The sequence below is a fragment of the Pagrus major genome, chromosome 19, assembly GCF_040436345.1.
Source record: "Pagrus major chromosome 19, Pma_NU_1.0".
NCBI lineage: Eukaryota > Metazoa > Chordata > Actinopteri > Spariformes > Sparidae > Pagrus > Pagrus major.
The window spans coordinates 5,061,972-5,086,161 of record NC_133233.1 but is presented as its reverse complement, the minus strand read 5'-3'; the positions used below and the strand labels follow the sequence as shown (position 1 = coordinate 5,086,161).

General features: G+C 43.6%; 1 protein-coding gene across 1 annotated transcript; it reads right to left on the bottom strand.

The window, feature by feature from the left end:
* Positions 1-14,266: 14,266 nt before the first annotated feature.
* On the bottom strand, positions 14,267-15,469 carry LOC141014934 (general transcription factor II-I repeat domain-containing protein 2-like). Its single transcript, XM_073488876.1, has one exon. The coding sequence runs from the start codon at positions 15,467-15,469 to the stop codon at positions 14,267-14,269; it is 1,203 nt and encodes a 400-aa protein (XP_073344977.1).
* Positions 15,470-24,190: the final 8,721 nt, after the last annotated feature.

Below are 24,190 nucleotides of genomic sequence, written 5' to 3'. Positions count from 1 at the left end.
GTTAATGGGCACTGCTCCAACTGTTTCCCCCTGGGACGAGGTACGCGCCAGGGAGACTCTTTGTCACCCTCTTTATTTGCACTGAGCATTGAACCACTGGCTGAACTAATAAGAATGAATCCCCTCATACAGGGTATATCTGATGAGGGTTCAACACAAATTGGCACTATTTGCAGATGACATACTTTTATTCTTAGAAAACCCCATAGCATCTGTCCCTGCCCTCCTGGATAGTCTTAATGAATACAGTGCCGTGTCAGGGTGTAAGATCAATACAACCAAATCTGAACTGACTGCGATCAGAGGGAAGGACAAAAACATAAAGGAGTGTGCTGGATAAGTCTTTAGCTCAACTGATGGTTCCGGAAGTATTTTAGGAAAGGTCCCCACACTTGTTGAAACTTTTTGTTTGAGTCACTGACTGAGTAGCGGATCTTTTCGAGGCTAAGACAGGACATAATGTCCCTCAACCACTGAGCGTGGGTGGGCGGAGCAGCATCCCTCCACCTTAGTAGCAGTGCCTGTCTGGCCATAAGAGAGGCAAAGGACGATGTGCGACGTTTGACTGGAGTCAGGAGCGCATCCATCTCTCCAGTAGTACCAAAAATGGCAACCAGAGGGCTGGGCTCCAATTCCAAATTAAGAATTTGGGATAGGGTTTGGAAAACATCCCTCCAGTATTTTTCCAGGCTAGGGCACATCCAAAACATATGGATAAGTGAGGCCACATCTCTTTTACACTTGTCACAGCAGGGATCTACATCTGGATACATGCAAGACAATTTGACCTTGGACATATGGGCCCTGTGTACGACTTTAAACTGTAACAGACAGTGACGAGCGCAGATCGATGTTGAATTGGCCAGCTTGAAGATTGAGTCCCACACACTGTCCCACAGTGAAAGGTTTAAATCCTGCTCCCAAGCAGCTTTATTTTGTCAAGAGGGGCATGCTTTATACCTGCCACCTTGTCATAAATAGTAGAAATTAAACCCTTGTGTGATGGGTGTAGACTAAGGAACGTATCAGTTACACAGGCATCAGGCGCCTCAGGGAAATTTGGTAGCCGAGAATGGAGAAAGTGTCTTGTCTGCAGGTACCTGAAAAAATGGGTATTTGGTAGGTTAAACTTTAAAACAGTTGTTCAAAGGATGCAGAGCTGTTATTAATAAAAAGATCTTTAAAGTGCTTGATACCTTTCCTGTGCCATTCTTGGAATGCGAAATCAAGTAAAGACGGCGGGAAGAGATGGTTGGAAAGAACAAGGCTCGAAAGAGAAAAAACATGAAAACCAAAGTATTTTCTGAACTGGGCCCACACTCTCAATGTGTGCCTGGTAGCTGGGTTATCAACTGATTTAAGCGGGGGAAATGGGAGTGGAGAGCCAAGCAGTGCTGGAATGGAGAGGTCCTGGGTGAAGCACAACTCCATAGCCACCCATGACGGGCAGTCGACTTGGTTTTGAAAGTGTGACCAGAACGTAAGGCAACATATATTAGCTGCCCAGTAGTAAAAGCGAAAATTAGGCAGCGCCTGGCCTCCATCATTTTTAGATTTTTGAAGGTGAACTTTACTTAGCCAAGGGCGCTTGCCATTCCATATGTAGGATGTTATGACGGAGTCAAGTGAGTCAAAAAAGGATTTGGGGATGAAGATTGGTATAGATTGAAAAAGATATAAAAATTTAGGGAGGATGTTCATTTTGATGGAATTAATTCAGCCCACCAGGGATGTCGACAGAGGTGACCATTGCGTTAGGCACTGTTTAACATGCATTAAAAGTGCAAGGAAATTTTCCTTAAAAAGACACTTATGTCTTCTTGTGACTGAAATGCCAAGGTAGGTAAATTTATCTTTGACAATCTTAAAAGGGAAGTTAGTTTACTCTGATGTAAGTGCCATTGCATTTACAGGGAAGATTTCACTTTTGTGTAAATTCAGTTTATATCCTGAAAACTGGCCAAATTGGGAGAGCAATGACAGCATGGGTGGTAGAGAGGTTTCTGGACTGGAAATAAAAACCAAAAGGTCATCTGCATATAGGGACACCTTGTGTTCAAGTCCATTCCTCCATATCCCAGAAATATCGTTGCAGCTATGTAACGCAATAGCTAAGGGCTCGATGGCCAGATCAAAAAGCAGTGGGCTTAAAGGGCACCCTTGAGTTCCCCACTGGAGGTGGAAAGGTTGTGACTGCTGAGAATTGGTAAAGACTCAGAATATAATAATTTTATCCATGTAATGAAATTTGGCCTAAAATTGAATTTTTCTAAAATTGTAAATAGGTACATCCACTCCACGCGGTCAAACGCTTTTTCCGTGTCTAGCGAGGAATAACATCAGAGGGGCAGTATAGGATGTCAAATAGATGTCGTGTATTAAAATAGAAATGGCAGTTCTTTATAAAGCCGGTTTGATCTTCCGAAATGACTGACGGTAAAACGCTCTCCAGCCTTCGAGCCAGAACTTTAGCCAGGATTTTCACATCAATATTCGATGAATGATTTAAAAAACTTGTTAAAATAACGATAGCTGTGGCTATTTCCTCTTGTGATATAGGCTCATCTAATTTATTTTTACTGTCAGAGGAAAGCGTGGGGATGTTTAAGTTATTTAAAAAACTTTGCCATCAAAATGTTGTTGTTAGGGAATTCCGAGGTGTAAAGCCGAGAATAGAAATTCCTGAACGTATCATTAATATTGGAGTGATCTGTAGTAACGTTGCCGTCTTCCATTTGAATTTTTGTAATGTGCTGCTTTGCTTTAAACCCTTTTAGCTGATTGGCTAGCACCTTGCCAGATCTGTCTCCATGGACATAGAACAAGCTCTTGCTCTTCAAAAGTTGATGTTCAATTCGATGTGTTAAGAGGAGATTAAATTTAGTTTGGAGTTCTACACGCTCTTTAAATAGTTCTGGGTTTCTAACTTGTGTGTATCATCGATCAATGTCTTTAATTTGATTGGTTATTTCATCATTCTTCATGAGCCCTCTTTTTCATATTCACAGTGTAGGAAATGATTTGTCCCCTGAGATAAGCCTTCAAAGTATCCCAGACAATCAGGCTCGAGGTTTCAGGAGAGGTGTTTGTACGAAAAAATAAGGTTATTTGCTCCCCCATAAATTTCACAAAATCCTTATCTGACAATAAGACCGAATTGAAACGACAGTGTCTTTTAACTCGAGGAAGGCTAGGGAGGGTCATACATAGCACAATGGGGGAGTGGTCTGAGATCACTATGCTCTTATGGTCACACGAGCGGACAGACAGGATCAGTTGATTATCAATCAGAAAATAGTCAATCCTGGAGAAGGCATGGTGGACATGTGAGAAGAAGGAATATTCTCTCTTGTTTGGATGAAGACAGCGCCATACACTGATCAGGCATAACATTATGACCACCTGCCTAATATTGTGAAGGTTCCCCTTGTGCAGCCAAAACAGCTCTGACCTGTCAAGACATGGACTTAAGACCTCTGAGGGTGTCCTGTGGTTTCTGGCACCAGGGCGTTTTATAGTGGATCCTCTGGGTCCTGTATGTTGGGAGGTGGGGCCTCCATGGATCAGACCTGCTCCAGCATGTCTTATAGATGCTCGATCAGATTGGGATCTGGGGAATTTGGAGGCCCGGTCAACACCTTGGGCCCTTTATTTTGTTCCCCGAGCTGTTCCTGAGCAGTATTTGCAGTGTGTCAGGGCACATTGTCCTGCTGGGGGGCCACTGCCATCGGGTAGTGTTGTTGTGATGAGGGGGGTGAATTTGGTCCACAACAGTGTTTGGATGGGTGGTGCGTGTCAAATGTGTTACCGGCTCAAAGTAACAAAGAAACACGCCGCTGCCCGGCTGGCCATCCCATGGCCCGCTGTCGTAGCCGAGACCACCAGATCCCGCTACGAGGGGAAAAGATTGCCCTTGGCTAAGAGTGCGACGAAGCAACTTCCCCCCGTCTTCCCAGAGCTGCTGGATGAGGTGGCCCGCTCATGGAGAGACCGCCCTTACAGCAGCAGGAGCCCGATTCCTGGAGCCTCGTCCCTCGACTGTGAAGCGATGGAGAGCCTGGGTCTGCTCCGCATGCCTCCGATGGAGCCACTCATTGCAGCGCACCTTCACCCCCGGCTGTCAGCGGTGTCCTCCCGGAGCCCCAGCCTGCCATCCAAGACTAACCATTTTCAGTCAGCTCTGACAATGTGTCCAACACTGCGCGGTTCAGGCCACGGGAAGATCGCTGGGGGCGATGGTTCTGCAGGAACGGGCGTGGTGGCTCAACCTTGCCGACCTGTCAGACCGAGAGAAGGACAACGTCCGCAACAGCCCATTGTCCCGGAGGGGATTTTTGGTTCCGCGTTGGCCTCGATGCAACGGCGGTGTGAAGCCAAAAAGGAGGAAGATGAAGATCTCCAGCTCTGCCTCCCTCGAAAGCCCCCAGCTCCCTCTCCGCCTGCACAGCGCAAAACCTTTGCTCAGGCTGCTTCCCAAGTTTCACAGTTTAAAATACCTAGACTTTCGAAACCCCGGCCCGCCCCACCTTCCCTGCCCAGTTGGGCCGGCTGGTCCAAGAAGCCCTCGGCCCCGGCTGCAGCTCTGCCGGCACAGCCCATGTAAGCTGCCACCACCCAGGCCAGGAAGAAGAAGAGAGCAGCCTGACCACCCCTCTCTCCGCCAGTGATGCAGCTGGACGTTCCCTGTTCTCCAGCTCCGCCGGTTTGGCTTTCGAGCGTGCGCCCAGGGGCCCCCCATGCCCCCATCTCCCAGCTGCCACGGACCGTGCCAGAGCAAGCCGGGAGAGACGGACATTTGACGACAGAGGGTTCAGCAGTTGCCCCTCTCTCATGTCCACAAGCACGCACACACACACACACAAGTTTTCATAAAGAAAATAAAATGTGTCCCGCTGCCACATCCAGGCCTAGTGCCGAGGGCGCAGCTCATAAAAGCCAAAACTATCAAAATAAGCAGTGCGGTGGCGACACCCGCTGTCTCCCCTCAGCGGGAAGCCACAGCCTCCCCGGGGCGGGGGCGGTGAGGTCCCCGCTGCTGCGCTTTCCTCCCGGGCAAAAATGCACAGTGATTCCACCAAGAGTGAGTGCCACCGCACCGCGGCTGGGGCCTCTCATGATGGAGGGGCTGCGGTGTGTGTCCACTCTCTCCCTCAGATGCGAGAGGTGGGCCGCGCTCACAGCTCCACCCAGGGTGTTAAGAACGATCTCAAGGGGATACAGACTGCAGTTTGCCGCCGTCCCTCCGCGATTCACCGGTATAATACACTCCCAGGCTCGTCGTCCCTCTCGCACAGTGTCAGAGTGGTTACTCCAGGTATTTTCTGGTCCCAAAACGGGGGGGGGGGGGCGGTATTCGCCCTATCCTGGATCTACGTGCTCTGAACAAATATCTCAGGAAATACAAGTTCAGGATGCTTACGCACGCATCCCTGCTGCGCCTTGTGCGACAGAACGATTGGTTCACTTCTGTCGATCTGAAAGATGCGTATTTCCACATCCCGATCTATCCTCCCCACAGATAGTATCTGAGATTCGCTTTCCAGGGGATCTGTTACGAGTACCGCGTGCTCCCTTTCGGTCTGTCTTTAAGCCCGAGGGTGTTTGTGCAGTGCACGGAAGCGGCAATAGCCCCGCTGAGACGGCAGGGCATCCGCTTGGCCACATATCTGGACAATTGGCTGCTGTTGGCACAGTCGGAGCAGGAGGCCAGGGCGCATACATGTATTCTCTTACGACACCTATTCAATCTGGGTTTCGTGATAAATGCGGAAAAGAGCATGCTGTCCCCAGCACAGGGCATAATCTTTCTGGGATTATTCCTGGTCTCGGTGACTTTCACAGCACGCCTCTCGGCGGAACGAGTGAAAACTTTTAGGGCATGTCTCGCGCTCTTTCATCCAGGCAAATCTGTTCAATTCACAGTGTGTCTTCGATTACTCAGGCTGATGGCATCTGCCATTCTCGTAGTCCATCTCGGTCGCCTCCACATGAGGGAATTCCAGCTTTGGGTGGCCTCATGCGGGCTGGATCCCATGCATCATGGTGCACGGAGAGTGCTGGTCACACCAGGGTGCACCAGGGCACTGCGCCACTGGTGAGTCCCGTCCTTTCTGCCCATGGGCTCCGTCCTGTTCAGGAAGGTGGTCACTACGGACGCCAGCCGTAGTTGGGGGTTGGGGCGGAATTCACGAGGGCCGGTCTGTGAGGGGCCACTGGAGTGTGGACCTCCAGCAGTCTCACATAAATTTTCTGGAACTGTCGGCGCTGTGGGCTTGGCCCCTGAGTGGCTCAATCTGTCAGCTGTGGGACTCTCACAGCGTGTGATTTCCACCATACAAAGTGCTCGAGCCTCCTCCACTAGTTCTCTGTATGACTGTAAGTGGAGAGTGTTTGAGGGGTGGTGTCACAGAAACGGCCACAGTCCCTTTCAGTGTCCAGTAGGAGTGATATTGTCATTCTTGCAGGACCTGATTGACAAACGAGGAGCCTTCTCCACGGTTAAAGTGTACTTGGCAGCTATCGCCGCCTGTCACGTGGGGTTTGGGAAGCAAACAGCGAGCCAGCAACCGCTGGTTTGCTGGTTTATGAAGGGAGCGCGCAGGCTTCTCCCCGTGTCCAGACCACTGGTACCACCATGGGATCTGGCTGTGGTTCTGGAGGGGCTTAAAGCCCCCCCCTTTGAGCCACTGGAGGGAGCAGACTTGAAACACGTGTCTCTCAAGACAGTGTTGTTACTGGCTCTGGCTTCGGCTAAACGGGTTAGTGACATCCATGCGAGTTCGGTGCATCCATCATGCGCTCAGCTCTTCCCGGGGGATGTAAGGATGATTTTGAAGCCCAACCCGGCTTTTGTGCCTAAGGTGGTGGGCTCATGTTCTCCTATTGACCTTGTGGCCTTTGCTGCTTCACCGGGAGAGCAGCGGTCGCATGCATTGTGTCCAGTCCGTGCGGTGCGCACTTACATGGATAGGACAAAGGGCTTCAGGAGGAGCGATCAGCTGTTCGTCTCCTGGGCTAATCCTCATAAGGGAAAACCTATCACAAAGCAGCGCCTATCCCACTGGGTGGTGGAGGCAATTGCTTTGGCCTATACGAGTCAGGGTTTGCAGCCGCCTGTGGGCCTGCGAGCGCACTCGACTCAGGGCTTGGCCGCATCCTGGGCCTTATTCAGGGGAGTTTCTGTTCAGGACATCTGTGCTGCAGCGAGTTGGTCCTCGCCTTTCACTTTTGTCCGTTTCTATATGCTGGACGTCTTTTTTCCCTGTGGGTTGGTGGACGCTAGATAGGCTTGTCTGGCAATATGGGACATACCACATCCAATAGTGACACATCGAACGAAATATTATGTAAGAGAACTTTGGGTTATTTACATAACCCCGGTTCTCTGAGTAATATGAGTGAGATGTCTCACCAGACACCCCTTCTTGCTTGGGCGAGTGAGAAGAGGTGCTTATCTTGAATGACGTGGTGCCATCCGCATGTGCTATTTAAGGTAGATGGGACTACCTGAGGCAGACGGACACGTTCACCAGCCAATCAGGATTGGCGTGATGAGATTAATGCTTCTGAGGGCTGCAACTAGGCGTGCATCCCATAGTGAGACATCTCACTCATATTACTCATAGAAACGGGGTTATGTAAATAACCCAAAGCTACCAAGGAACATAGCAGCAAGCTCTTTACAACACCCGTAATACCAAAAAAATAACAATCTTCCTGTCCTATGAAACACCATCTTCAGCTCCATTATTATCAGTTGAAAAGCACTCAACACTCCTAAATAAACGTTTAACTTTGTTGGGAACACAACCATACAAAGTGGGGGAAAAGTAGCTCCTTTTAGTATTTCATATGTGGCACTGGAAAGTACAATGGAGTAAAAAAATTATAAACTGTCATATTAAAGAGAAGCTCTACCAAAAGTCTCTTCTGCAAAGGTAAATAGTTAAAGCAGAGACAGGTGGCTACTCACAAGATTGCTGCCTGAGTAAGCAGCCCCTATAATAGTGACAGTGAGGGCCAGTCCGCATCACCTGGCAGGTGCACGGTGCATGACAGAGAAATTAGAAGTACGACAATAATACCCGGTCAGCCACACAGTCATTAAGCAATTATGTAGATGTAGCGGGGAGGCCGTCAATGTATATCCGCGCTTCATCAGCTGAGCATAGCCACTTCTTTTCCCCACCGGAAAGTGTGATGCAGAGCGGGATGGCCCGAGTCCGCAGTTGTATAGCTCCGTCATTACTTCCCTGTACTCGGAGCACTGGCTCAAAACTTCGGGGCAGTAATCCTCCACAATACGAATCTGTTGGCCACCTTAATCCAGCTTCCCTCTCCGCCTAGCCTCCCCGATCAGAACATCTTTTATCTTGTAGCGGTGCAGACAGATGACGCGGTCTCTGTCCCGGGGGGTGGTTTAGCTGCTAGGGAGCGATGGGCCCAATCGATCTCCAGTGGGGAAGAGAGCGTCCCCTCTCTGAAAACCTCGTACAACAGACCAGAGAAGAGGTCTCTAGGGCACCCGCCTTCGACCGATTCCACCAGACCCAGGATGCACAAGTTTTGCCGCCTGCTCCGACCTTCCAAGTCCACGACTTTACACGTTAGCTTGGAGTTGTTTTCATGGAGGCTGGAGCAGATATTTTCAAGTTCATTGATTCGCTGGCTCAGGTTGTCCGAAGCAAGCTCTAGAGAGTGACTGTGATCTTCCACTGTGGACCAGACTTGGTCAAATTTGGTTTCCAGTAGGCTAAACGAGGTCCTGAAGTCAGCTGCTAGTGCCTCGCGGTGCTGGTCGAGAAGCGCAGAGATAGCCTCCATTGTTATGCTAGCCGCCGAGTCGTCTTTTCTCCCGGATTTGCCACTCTTTGATGCCATTTTACAACAAAAGTAGTCAAAGGATAGGATGGGTGCTCTGTATAACACTTTGGTTGTCGAATTAAGAGGTAAAGGAGTGAAAGAAATGAAAAGTAAGCTGGAGTGCAAATTCATGCATCTACTTCATGCGGCTGCCAACCAGAAGTCCCAATTCACATGTAAGTTGCTTGAAAAACGTATTTTAAAATGTATTTGGCAAAATAAGAGACCAAGAATTTGTTTGAAAATATTGATGGCAACCAAAGAGAAAGGATGTCTGGGTCTACCCAATCTAAAACTGTACTTCTGGGCTGCCCAGCTTCGAGCAGTGGTGGCCTGGATGATCAGAGATAGGGAGATTGGGTGGGTGTCTATTGAACGGAACTCTTTACCAGGGATATCAATATCTACTCTTCCATTTCTCAGTCAACAGACCCAGAAAAAAATTAAAGTAAATAATGTGTGGATCAAAAACACACTAAAGGTCTGGACTTCAGTCCAGAAGCAACTGAAGGGAACTGTGGCCCTGTCGCGGGCCATACCCATACTAGGAAATATAGAATTTCTCCCATCCATGATGGATAAAGTTTATAGACGATGGGCTGAGAGTGGGCTGAAAATAATTGAACTACTTGATGGGAATATAGTTAAATCATTCTCGCAACTTCAAGACAAATTTACCTTACCCTCGAGCGATCTGTATAGATATCTACAAATATGACATTACATCACAAATCACGCAGACTGGGATAATATCAAAAAAGAATCAACTAAGATTGCGACTCATTTTATTTATATATCTGAACAACTTACATCAACAAAAAAACAAATATCCAATATTTACAAAAAGTTACTGACAGACACAGCTGATAACACACTACATATTAAAAGACAGTGGGAATTGGAGCTCAACATAATGGTAGATGGTGACGTGGGAGGATATTTGTGGGAAGCCAGAATTGGAAAGAATTTGATTGGAAGGTGAAGACGAGATTCTTTAGGACTCTGCTAAAGGCTTGTGTTTTTAAAAATAGTGTAACTAATAACTGCTGGAGAGAATGCGGTATGATTGGGGATCATACACACATATTCTGGGACTGCCTAAATTGGAGATATTTTGGAAAGGCATCAAGAGCGAATTGGAGAAAATCTTAGGAATATACATCCCACTGGACCCTCTACTGTTCATACTGGAAATATCACCAGAACACATGTATACTAAGGACCAGAAATACATATTGCATATATTGTTGATGATTGCGAGAAAAATGATTACTATCAACTGGACGAAGCCCAACCCTCCTACAATAGCTCAATGGGTTCAAAATGTTAGACATGTCCACACAATGGAAAATATGACTGCCCTCCTTCAGCTAAAGCTGCCAATATTTATAAGAAGATGGACTTCTGTGACTCTCTACCTTGGCTGAGATGGTGATGTTTATTTATTTATTTGCTCTGAGATGCAAACCTAGCAGATATGATGTCTGTTTTGTTCCTGTGTTTTGTTTCTTTGTGATTTAAAAAAAACAAAAACATTATTTTTTTTACATGTACATGAATAAGTATACGTAGCAGAGTTGTGTTAAAGAAAGCCCAACCTCAACCTGATTTTGATTTTTCTTTTATCTGTCTAAATTGCAGGTAAATGTTTGTGAATGACACTAAAGTAAGAAAAAAAAAAAAAACACACTTGACTGTGGACACTGACACCTGTCTTCCAGCAGCTTCTAATTCATTGCAGACTTGCTTTTTGTGGTTTCCGGTCGACTCTTGACTGTTTAATGGCTGTATCAAACAAGCCCTATTAAAATGGACCCAGAAAAGTCACCAGCTGTTATCAATCAGAATCACTCAGAGGAAGTTAAGAGGCTACAAAGAACATTTGATTCACACAATTAAAACTATAATCACCTAAATTGATTGTTTAAGTTACTGTATGTAGATTTATGATCCAGCAGATTTGGTCACATTTTCAGAAGACCTATAATAAATTCATTATTGAACCAAACTTCATGAATGTTTTTGTGACAAAGTAGTTTGTGTTCCACTCATTCATCACAGAAACATGAGAGCTGCAGAAATCATTGGAACTGAAGACTGACATGATGAACATGCTCTTTATAAGTGGATGTAAACTTTTGACCACGACTGTATGTAAGAAGTCATTAATACTTGTTACACTGAAAAAGGTTGTACAATGACTTTAGAATCTTGTGAGTTCGGCTTTATGGTTGGACAGCAGCAGCATCTGTAGATCATTTAGCAAAAATCATCTTGTTTACAGATTGAAGAGCTTAAAGGCAGCCAGCTTTATGCCACACCTAGCAAACAAAAGCCTTTGTTAGAGTCAGATTTGTTTAGTTGAGATCCTGCCAGAAGTCTTCAGTAGAAAAAAGATGTATGAATTTTCACCTGGAGCAAACACAAAGAAATAATGTTATGATGGTTTCTGAGGTTCTAACGTTGGGGAGAGGTTTGAGACATATGTTACATCGGGACTCAGTGTTCCTCTAAATTAGGGATTTGTAAGGGTGGAAAAGCCTTTGAAACAGATACATTCAGACCAATGCCTGCACACTGAAATGGGAAATATACAATCTAATAAAACACTCCCAAACAATAAAAGATGCACTCCTAAATCACAGACCTTGAAAGCCTGTGAACACTTAAAAGAGTTCTTCTGCTCGTCAGTTAAAGATTGTTTTGTTACACGGTTCTGAAGCTTTTTGTGTGTTTTCTTTCCTGACATGACACACAGTTAGCCGTGACACAGACTTTCCATCTCTGCCTTCATACAATGAGAGAAAATTTAGCTGATTACTTGCGAATGCTGTAGCAGAGTTAAGGCCAAGGCCAGAGACAAGGCTGGCTCTGAGCTGTACATGAGCAGCTCTCCTCAATCCTGTCATGAACCTCACTCAGAGAGAGTTGTTTTCTATCATGTCCTGTAAGAGGTTGTGTAACTATCAGCTCACAGTATCCTTCATATGTTGCATTGAGGCTGACACTGGGACATAAAAAATCTGTTCTGAGAACCATGATATATTATATTGAGGACACGTGATTGCGTCGAGGACAGATAAAATGGAGCAGTGCCCCTGAATCTTAAAATATTACCACTCATTCATACAGTCACATTTAATCATTTCTGTGCACTACTAAACATCAGTACATGAGTTATTCAGGGATAAAGATATTCGATCACAACTTCTTCACATTTTCTTAATTTTGACCAAACCTCCATATTCAACCAACTTATTTGAGATAAAAAAACAAAGGTAGAGAATAAAAGTATGACCAAACTGTACATGTGTAAGCATCCATCCTGTTTCACCTTCAACACGGTTTTCCGGTGCACTGAGGGATTTCAGCTGGGCTCACTGTCACTTCCGAGATCACAGTTCCTACCTCCACAACTAATTAGACTAACGTGTGGATGCAACCAACCTGGTAAAAAGTATTCCTGTGGCAGCAGGAACTAGTCAGGTGAAGTGACATAACAAGCTCACCTGGAACTTTCAAACTGCCATTCAGTTCTGCCTGATGAGGCAGCTTCAGCCCAGCCATCAGATGGCGCTCCTGAACACAGCACGTTTCAATTGATGTCTCCTGTCTCAACATGTTACGACTCTCAACTCATCAAATATATAAAAAAAATAATAATTTGGTCAGTGGCCTTCAGCTTGAAACCATGACGCACTACCGACCCTTCTAGTGTCAGTTTTAAGCATGAAGGCCTTCTCAGTCAAGTTAGCAAAAATACATGTGCAACTTCCAGTTAGACTTTTAAATAAAGCCTGCTGACAAACATATGACATTTAATGACTTTTGGACTGTTAGTGTCTCTGCTATACATAAGTCAAAGCTGAAGAAAGCTGTAGGTGTGGAGGAAATCCTAATCGAAATACTAAAATCAGCACCACCTCTAAATGTGCTTTCCTGTTTGTTTTAAACACAGTATGGTTCCTTCCTCTTGGTATAATCCATTAGTAAACCCATTCCATCCACGGATGAACCAAGACTACCTCTTAATTACAGGTTAATCAGCCCTCTTAGTACAGCACAGAGATTCTGGTATTTTAAATGCTAGGCTGACCTATTAGCTGGAAGCTGTAGAGCAGGGGTCCCCAAACTTTTTTCTCTGGGGGCCACATTGTCGTTCCTGACTGTGATGGGGGGCCGGGATCGGGTCGGCTTACATAGAATTGTATGACCCAGACAAAAATCATCATCAGCAGGCCTCATTGTGTAGCCTAGTACAGATTACTAGCCTGGCACAGCCATGCACACTACTATATCAACACTTGATTCCTGGCACATATCTTTACTACTTTTGCAACCCACTAGTAATCAAGTCTTCACACATTGTTTTAATTTGAAATACCACAGATATTCCATTTATTTTATTTTTAAATAAAAATAACATCAAAGGTAAGAAACAGCTGCCTAGTTGAGGTGATTGACACTGGCGCAAAGGTGAGTGAAAAAAATATATTTTGTAGGTAGGCCTATTGATATTATTAATATTAACAATAATAACTGTGCAGCACTAGGTCAAATAAAGAGGCCTATAAAATGAATGTACAAAACAGTGAAATCATAATATGAATGATAGATAGCCAGCTCTTATGCCTATCCAGGTGAATATGTTCTGTAAACATTTTTTTAAGTCAAGGTGAAAATTAAATGAGCAGTAGGCCATTCACAAGTCAAAACTAAAGCACAACAATAATACAGAATAATGGGAATCAAAATCAGTAGTAGCCTATAGGTGAGCTGGATTTGTACTTAATGAATTGTGCTGTCTTTGGAAAGGGGTCAGCAACAGCAGTCTCCTCTCCTCACTCCTTCTGCCTTCTGGAGCCCTGGCATGAGCACAAGAAGCACCATATTCAGTAAAAGACAAGACATACTGCTATCAGTTTTTCTCTGACAGAATTTTACAAAATATGTAGCATTCATATTTCATATGTATTATTTATTCAAATTTAAATCAGTAATTATCAAAATCAGTGTGCTTACCTTATCAGTGTGAGCTGTGTGCTTGCTTCTGACTGGTGAGAAGTTCAATGTCTGGTTGCAGTCTAGTGGTAGCCAGTCTCAAGGTCTGATGCAAGTGTTCATCTGTGAGTCTGCTCCTTGTTGGATTCTTTGTTTGCTTCATACGGGAAAAGGTTTGCTCACAGATGTAGGTGCTGCCAAAAACCGTGGACATCTTCATTGCATGTTGTTTGATGTTTGGGTAGTTTTCCTCAGGGAGCGCTCCATAGAACTCAATAAGACGGTCAGGCTTGAACGCGTCTTTAAGGATATCACAATTCTGCAACTCGGCTAGTTCAAACTGAAGAGAGGGAAGGACATCATTTATGTCGGCAGTAAAAGGGTTCTGGAACAAGCGTATTCCTTAACCGTTGACATGAAGCTCGCAGAACCGCGCTCTGAACTCTCCCTGCAGCATTTCCAGCGCATCCTTGCACTTTTCGACTGGGAACGGGAAAGCTGGTTTCTCAGCGCAGAAGCTTTGGGTGGCAGGGAGATGCGTGAAGTCCAACTTTTGGACCTGTTTCACAAGCAGCACTAGTTTGACCTCGAATGCTTTGATGGGGGAATACATGTCACTAATTAGCTTCCCTTTGCCTTGGAGCTGCACGTTAAGGTGGTTCAGCATCTCGGTCACATCAGTTAAAAATGCGAGATGCCATTTCCATTCCTGATCGGTCAGCTCTTGTACCATTTCACCTTTAGACTGGAGGAAGGTGTTGATTTCAGGTAGCAGGTCGTAGAAACGGCGCAACACTCTGCCTCGACTTAACCATCGGATTTCTGTGTAGTACAGAACATCTCCGTAAGCAGACTCAAGTTCGGAGAGAAAGGCCTGGAACTGTCTGTGTTTCAGCGCATTTTTCCGGATGTAGTTGACACAGTGCACAACCACTTTCATGACAGACGCCCACCTCAGAACTTTGCAGCATAGTGCTTGCTGGTGAATTAGACAGTGGACTTGTAGTGGGGGGGTGAGACCTCGTTCCTTGAACACGCTGTTCAAGCGCCCTACTAGCCCCCTCGTTGTACCAACCATGCTAGGTGCGCCATCAGTGGTGATGCTGGCCAATTTAGACCAGTGTAGATTGAGGTCATCCATCGTTCTGCTCACTTGGACATAAATATCCTCTCCTGTCGTTGTTCCTTTGAGACTTTTTAGTGATGCCAGCTCCTCAGACACTTCGAAGCTTGCGCTAACGCCTCGAATAAAAATTAGAAGTTGTGCTGTGTCCTGCACGTCATTACTCTCGTCGATGGCCAAAGCAAAAAAATCAAATTCTGACGCTTTCTCATGCAGCTGGTCATATACGTTGTCCCCCAAATCTTCTGTTCGCCTGGTCATAGTATTTGCGGAAAGACTCACCGCGTTGTGCGCATCCTTATTGTCGGGACACACCTCTTCGGCCACAGCAAGCATGCATTCTTTAACAAAGTCCCCATCAGTAAATGGCTTTCCGTGGGTAGCTAGTAGGTGAGCTACCTTATAACTAGCTCGGACAGCAGCCTGGTTGATCTGGGTTTGGCGAAGGAATACGTTCTGTTGTGCAGCCAGTCCGCCTTTCATCCTCCGAATCCGGTCTTCTCTTGGCTGCCCTTGCAAACTAGCATACTCTTTATGTCGGCTTTCATAGTGACGACGCAGATTGTATTCTTTGAATACCGACACACTTTCTTTGCATACAAGACAAACTGCACGGTCCTTACACTGAATGAAAGTTCAGGGGTCCCCGTAGTTTGGGGACCCCTGCTGTAGAGTATTTAGATGATGAGAAGAACAAAAATAGCCAGCATTGATTCAATCTCATCTATTGTCAAAACAAGAATTGCTGAAAGTAAATCTATTCTTGTTCTGTGGATTTTCAAAAGGCTTTTAATTGCGTTCAAAGAGATTTACTTGCAACGTCCAATATAAAGCAGAGGTAGATGGTAGATTGTAGAGCCCGACCGATATATCGGCTGGCCGATATTATCGGCCGATATTAGGCATTTTCCAAACTATCAGTATCGGCATTTATAATGGCCGATAAATGAATATTTAAAAAATAAAATAAAATGGACGAAACACCCTTCAACCATGTTATGAGTGTTGGCGTTGCATAGTTTGTCCACCAGAGGACACTCTACAACGTCCCTGTTGGCAACACTCGGTTTAGAACACCACAAACCCGACAACCAGCTGATCCAGCCAGAGTCAGGTAGAGCGAACCAGTTATCCACGACTGAGATCATCGGTGAAGTGTGTTCATGGTAAGTTGGCAACTGTCACGAGAAATACATTGCTTGAATAACAATTAAAAGAACATCCCCATCAGTTCTCTTAACTCAAATAAGCATGACAAGATTTGTGACTACCATGTTTTGCTGCTGTTACGTGTGAGCCGAGAGTGAAACTGACTTAGCTAGTAATTTTGATGTTCCTCTGTTCTGTTGTGACAATAAAACAAACAAGTTTATTTTTAAACTGCATTATCATATTATTTCAGTGAGGACTCATAAATAACTACAAATAACTAATGTTACAGAAATCTGTTGTATGTTTTGTTACGCGTTTCTGGATTTTTAATTTTATATATACATATCGGCTGATATATCGGAATATCGGATTTTTAAATCACCAAATATTTGTATCGGTATCGGCCTTAAAAATCCTTTATCGGTCGGGCTCTAGTAGATTGTATAAAGCATTCAAATCATCGTACAGCTGTCTGGTTGCTTGTATAGAGGTGAATCATTTAGGACTCCCATTGGTGTTTAACAAGGTGATGTTCTTTCTCCTACCCTGTTATATATCTGTGATGAAATAAAGGAATCTATTTCAGTTATGCATTTGGACAATTTAACTCTTGGCAATTTGTTGTACGCGGCTGATATTGCTCTACCCGCTGAAGGATGATTTACAAAATATGTTCAACTTGTTAAAGACCTGGGGCCAAATGTATAAAACTCTGTATATTCAGGTGTAGAAATCTGTGAACACACAAACAGTCTTTCCGTCACATTTATAAAACCCCACATACGTCGTCCTTTCCTCATACAGCTCAATCATCCTGAAATCTTACGCACCTGCACGAGCCGTCTGACCATCAACACAGTTTACTATAAATGGCTCTAAACACGCCCCAGTTACCTGGTTTGCATATAAAGGGCCAGAACTGAGTTCAGTGTTGAGCAGAAATGTCAGAAGCAAAGAAGCAGCTAAAGAACAGGAAGCGTAATTTTTTGGATTGTATGGGCGATATATCAAATATACTGTAAACATTGCAGCTTGTTCCACTTGAGATGTATTAAATGACTATATTGTGTACAAACTGTCACGTAAATGTTTTAAGCAGTCAGGATGTAATTCACTTTGGAGATTCGCTTCTCTCACTCTCTCCTAATGCCCTCTCACAGTAGACGGCACACTCCACCGCCCATCCGGAAAACTCTCCTGCGCGCATGCGTGTTTTGGTATCAGGTGAAGAGGGAAGAGAGCATGGAGAGAGCAAAAACAAGTGAAGAGCCCGAGTGAGTTTAGGAGTGTTCAGAGATGGTAACTGAAGATTGAGACAGACGACTTGGTTACAAAGAAAAACAGCACTGGATCTATCATCTGGCAGTGGTTTGGATTTCGCAAGATGTTGAATAAAACACGGTTATTTGCAAAATATGCCGCAAAACCATTGCCACAAAAGGTAGCAGTACCACAAATTTGTTTCACCAGCTGAAATGCCATCCACTACAAAACGAAGAATGCCTCAAACTCTGCATGTCCACATCTCCACCCACACCAAATAAAACGTCAAAGGAACCAGCCCCGAAGCAAATGGTTTCTTCGTTTGCCAAATCAATCCCATACGACACAAAAAGCCCAAAAAGGAAATAGATCACGGCTGCAGTAACAAAACACATTGCCGATGACATGGCCCTAGTTAGTGCTGTGGAAAAGCCAGGAGTGAAAATCTCATTAAGACACTTAAAAGTAACACCCAAAGTATGATTGGCTGCAAATTTTTTGCAGAGAAAGCGCTACCAGAGCTGTACATTTCAGTGAGAGAAAAGGTGGCCCACCAGCTATCAAATGTGACCCACTTCTCCACAACTACGGATCTGCATCTGCTATGTGACATGTGGCACAGCCATCACGCACAGCTACAGCCCTCATTTAGTGCCAGTTACAGCTGAAAGTATTCTTACTCCCCAATGAGACAGGAAAATAATCTGTATTTACATAAAGATCATGTATTTATTTGTGTATTTACATAAGGATTATTATCATTATAATTTTTGTAATGGATACTGACAAACATATTTACAGAAGACAGTTAAAACAAAGTTAACAGCTTCACATCACTGTGTACTGATAGTGAAGGTTTTTAATCCTAACACAAACCGCTACTGTACATAAAATCTCACCCTAATTCACACTTTTATTATCCTTTTTTTGCTGACTGGCAACATCACACTGATCAGACTGAAAGACTGTGCATGGTAGCATGGTGTTAAAGATGTGTACCAATACGCACATTCTCACCTCTGTGGATTTTTATACCTTCGGAGATCTGCGTGGAAAGTGGCGTAAGTCCATTTTTTGTGTGTATGCATGGTTTATACATTTGGCCCCTGGGGTTACAGATGGAAATTGATAAATAAAATAAATCAATATCAAATCAAATTCTGTATGTCAAAGTATACATATTTGGGATTTACTCTTGATGAATGTATGAACTATGAAGTTGGAATTCATGACTTGGAAGATTTCGCTGGGTGAGCACTGGGGTCTGTTGTGAACAAGGTAAAAATATGTGAAGATCTTGGATAGCAAAAACTGATAGCAGACTCTGTACAGCATAGAGCTGCATGCTGTTGTTCATTAGTGTGCCCCCTCTGTGGCTGTTCAGCATAATATGGGCTGGATTCCTGGTTCAATAAACCGAAAATATGAAAGATAGTGGAATGTTTGCTGAATATGTCAGAAAACAGGGTCAATACGAAGGTTAATAAATTATCTTGTAAAATGAGTATAATTAGAGGAAAGTTACTTGCTAGATTTGATGACGTTTTCAAATCACATTTAAAAATATCCAGGAGGATAACAGGTTGTGTGAATTATGTGAATTAGGAGAAGTTGAGAATGAATCACATTTTCCTCTATATTGTCTTTATCATGATGAGTTAAGAATTCCTGCTCTGAATAAAATGTGTGTTGAACAGATGATTACACAATCAATGAATGGTTGTTTAATTCTAATGTTTCTGTGTCGACTACTGTTGTTTCTAAAGCTTGGAGAAAACATCAGGATGGTTTCTTTGCTCAGTGCCATCTGTAGTCTGTATGTTGCTGCTCTGCTTTCTGGTCTGTTTGGCTTCTTTTCTGATAATGGTGTCTTAGAAGCCCGTTCGGGCCCGGCAAATGATTTGTGCATGATACAATAATAAAATCAGTTAATCAATCAATGTAATTGAGGGCTAGAACTAATGATTATTTTTTTCCCGATTATTCGACAGAATGTGGTCGGTACCTGGGTTGTTTTACCTCTGTTCTCATCTGAATTGGACTTTTCAACCAAATTAAAATCTCTCTCTCCTCAACTGGCTCAAACATCCATCTAGATTTGAGTTTGGACTTAATAATATAATAATAATAATTATATTATAATATCAATAACAATAATATCACAGCTCCCATTAGAGAGCTGGACTTCATCCTCATCAAATAATGTAGGTGTGTGGATTATCTCTGCAAACATGGACTATGCTCTGTTTGCACTATTGAAGTCCTGCGTCAGTTCAGCTAAACTCTTCCTCACACTGTATATACAACATTTAGACTCAGGAGGGTTTGAAACTACAGTTTGGACTAAGAACGTCAGAGAACGTCCTGTGACATCTATGGATGCTAATACTGTCCAATAAACCAGCTTCATGTGAGTCCAGAGATTTTCTGCTTTGGTTCAGACCAAAGACAACATTCTGCAGATGTGATCACACCTTGCTGCATTATCTAAAGCATAATGTTGCAGCACCAAATGGCAATGTGTTCCCAGCTTAAAAGATCATCTGGCAAAATGGTGATATTGGTGCAAAATCCATACTGGCCTGAAAATCTCAGCAGCTAACTTGAGTGAGTGAGTAATCACAAAAAGAGATGTAATAAAATGGAATTGCCCTTTAAAGATATGTAACATATCTGCTTTGTTTGTTGAGATGTGTATGCATTATCCCAAATGTTTTCAACAATGTTTAAACCAGAGAAATCCACAAGTTTACTCAATGTAATGGTCTGTTCCTCCTCCCAGGGGAAATTTAGAGGGAGACGAATGTGACTAAACTTAACAAGAATAAAACTTTAACATGAACAAAATGAACATTTGTGCCTGTGTCACGTCAGATAGATTTTCAAGGGTGGATGTTTAACAATGAAGACAGTAACTCCTGCGATCCTATGTAAATGTTTAATAATAATAATAATAATAATAATAATGATGCATTTTATATAAAGGCGCCTTTCAAAGCACTCAAGGACACCTTACAAGACACACATAACACAACAACAGTACATCAAACAATATAATGCAGGTAACATTGATGTAGAAGTTGCAAAGATAGATAAATATGAATATGAATGTGGCTACGTAGTGCAATAGTACAGTAAAAAGACAAGAATGTGATTACATAGTTAGTGTGAGACAGAGTATGCCATTGTATCTCTCTGAACTGTGATGTGATTGTCACTCACCGTTGTCTCCATGGATTCCAGAGATTTCTGATTGGTTGTTTCGAAAAATTCTCCTCCCATACACTAGCAGGCTATAAAGTCAGCAGCAACTTTGCTTTGCCGGTCTTTTTCTCTCTGCAATAACAGGTAAATACCTCACGTCTCATGCACTTGTAAGACAACAGCTAATATCGTGATATTAAACGTAAACAACAAACATAGCTATTGCCAACACTGATAGCTGTCAAGCTAGGTTGTTTTAGCCTTCAGACATTGTGTTGAAAGTGTCTTTTGATGTTGCAAGTTATTGCTGGTTAACTAGCTAGCTGGGTAACGTCAGCTAAAACGTGGCAACGTTAGTGTTGGGTGAATACACAAATGAAAAAGTGCATGTTACAAGTAATATAAATATTGGCGTTGTTAGTGCTGTGATTGAGTGATATGTATGTTGTAAGTTGTGTGTTTCCATAGAAAATGGCTTCTCTGAGTTCCCCAAGCAAATTTCCTCGAAGCGATGACGCCGACAATAGCAGGCTTCGAGAGAGTCTGCAACTTTTTTTCTGTAAGTATTTAATGTTGCATTTGGTGAGAGTGGTGTCATGTAATGTGTGTTTGTCTGCGAGTTGTTGTAGTTGTGAGTATTGTTAGGTAAATTTTTGTATGTTGTGTATGTTGCAGTATTGTTGTCTAGATCCAGCGGTTACCGCCGAGGAGCGATATAGACAATCCCTCAAATTCGGTGAGCGAAGCCTTGACATCGCCCTCCGCCACCTGAGGAAGAGTAAGGCAGCCTCCCAGAACTGATTTTGACATATTGTATTAATATATTTAACTTAAAATCACACAAAAAAAATACAATCTCAGTAGGAAAAAGTTTGATTTATTACTGTCAACACATTGTCTTTTTCCACCAATAAGAAAAGGGGGTTGGCATGTTTTTTTGCCCGCATGCAGTGAGGCTGTGAGGCTGTGTGTCGCTGCTATGTCATCTCAAATCTGTCATCTGCCACCTGCTTGTCATTTTTGGTGTGTGAGTTACAGTTGCCAGTTTATACCACCCCTATGAATTTTGTTAACATAAGTATTCTGGTGTTGGCACAGTGCCAAATATTTAATATTTCAGACTGAAGAATTAGGTGGCATTTATGGTAACCTGTGTCTTTCTCGAGGTTATTTGCCCACCTGGCAACCACAGTCTCCTAACAATGTATCATACATGTTGATTATGGAAAGTATTTTCACACAAAGCGCTGCAAAAAAGCAACAGAGTTTCATTTTACTTAGCTTTTGAAATGGATTTGAACGCATCAACCAATCACATGGTGAAAAATAACGTCACATCACAGCTCCAACATCAGACCCGTTGTCTGTTACCTGGATCTCGTCCTGTGCAGACTGATATACGATGGCTCTACTGCTTTTTTCAACACATACACACAGATACACAAAGATACTGGCACACATTTCCATTTCCATTTCCATATTGCCTGGGAGGAGTTCGAAAAAGTAGGTTTGCAACATTTCGCGAATGGAAATTTACTGCGAAAGTGGGCGTGGCCTACATCACACAATTCAGCTGAATTCAGGGAACACGTAGATATAAGGTTTAAAACTGTGCGACATATTATGTGGGAGTCATTGGGCAAAAACACTTTTGTCTTGATAATAGCGCCACCTGCTGGTCATTTTTGGTGTGTGAGTTACAGGGGCCAGTCTATACAACCCCTATGAATTTTGTTGACATAATTGTTATGGTGTGGGCACAATGCCAAATATTAAATTAGACTGCCACCAGAGCACCACCTAGTGTCGGATCGGTAACACCTTCGTCAGCTATCCTCAGGAGGGAATTGGCAATGAGTGTACCAAGTTTTGTGTTAATCTGACCAACCGATGTTGAGATATAAAATACTTGAATTTAAAGAGCGCCACCTAGTGGTCATCGGCCAAAATTTTGCACAGAGCCTTAGGGCCTCATGAGGAAATAGTAACCTGAGTTTCATGTCATTCGGACACACCAATGTGGAGATATGCAACACTTCCTGTTTTGACCTAAATGTACAGGAAGTTGTTATTTAATAACTTGAGTATTCTTTGGAATATCAAAATTGTTTTAATAACTTTTTGTCAGGAGTGCCCACAGATGCTGTGTGCAAAGTTTGGTGCAAATCGGTGAAAAAGTAGGTTTGCGACATTTTGCGAGTTTGCAAAAAAAACGGTAAGCAGAAATGGGCGTGGCATATATCACGAGATTCAACACAATTCAGGGAACGTGTGGATGTAAGGTTTTTGAATGTGCGACAAAGTATATGGGAGTTATAAGCCAAAACACACTTTCCTTGATTATAGCGCCACCTAGTGGTGGATGTTCACGATGACCATAGATTATAAAAATTTTTATAAAAAGCCTAATGTGTTTGCCAAATAAAATTGCATTTTCATCCATGTTCAGGCAGTGAAAAATGTGATCATTTGGGCAGAAGAAAAATAATCATCATAGGGACCTCGCAGGTTTCCTGCTCGGGCCTTAATAATGAACATGAGGGGGCCTAGGACAGAGCCCTGGGGAACACCACTGGAGACTGGAGAGGAGCCAGATCTTAGGTTTTTGAGTTGAACAAACAGTGTGTGACCAGAGAGAGATGATCTGAACCAAGCCAGAGGGATGTCAGTGATTCCAATGGAGGCTAACCTGCCCAGGAAGATATCATGAGAGACGGCGTCAAAGGCTGCGCTCAGGTCGAGGAGAACCAGAATGGAGAGTAGACCAGAGTCAGATGCCATCAGGAGGTCATTGGTGATTTTCACCAGGGCTGTCTCAGTACTGTGGAGGGGACGAAAACCAGACTGAAATTGTTCATAGAGATTGTTGTCAGACAAATGCAGACAGAGCTGTAACAGTTCTTTCTAGTATTTTGGAGAGAAATGGCAAGTTTGAGATGGGACGAAAGTTGTTCAAATCATTCGGATCCGAGCCAGGTTTCTTGAGTGTTGGAGATATTGCAGCAGTCTTTAGTGATGATGAAACACCAGAAGTCAGTGAGGAATGAATGATGTCAGTTATTAAAGAGGACAGGGCAAGCAGGCAGACTTTTACCAGGTGGGTAGGTAGGGGGTCTAACTGGCAGGTGGATGATTTGGATTTATGGATGAGTCCAGTTATTTCAGAGACAGTTGGCAGTTTGAAGCTGGCAAGCAGAGAGATGAAGGAAAATGAAGGCAAGAGTGCAGAGAGCATGCAGAGTTATTTGAAGCAGTCAGTGTCTGGTGGATATTTCTTAATTTTGGCATTGAAGAAGGTCATGAAGTTATCACACTGTGTAACTGTGAGTAAGTGAGGTGGTAGAGCATCAGGTGGTTTCAGGATATTGTTGATAGTTGAGAATAGGGCTCTAGTATTCCCATCAGCTGTCCTGATCAAGGTTGAGTAGTATGTGGTCTGAAGAAAGATCGTCCTTGTATTGAAGTATGTGATTATGATATATTTCTTTGTGAACTGCTAGGCTGGTTTTTACATAAAGGCGCTCCAAACGACATCCTTTAGTTTTGAGCTGGCGTAGTGCTGGTGTAAACCAAGGAGCAGAGTGG

Bases quoted from the DNA above. Each gene is read 5' to 3' on its own strand.
- LOC141014934 (XM_073488876.1), bottom strand. From the start codon at position 15,469: ATGAAAGGCGGACTGGCTGCACAACAGAACGTATTCCTTCGCCAAACC.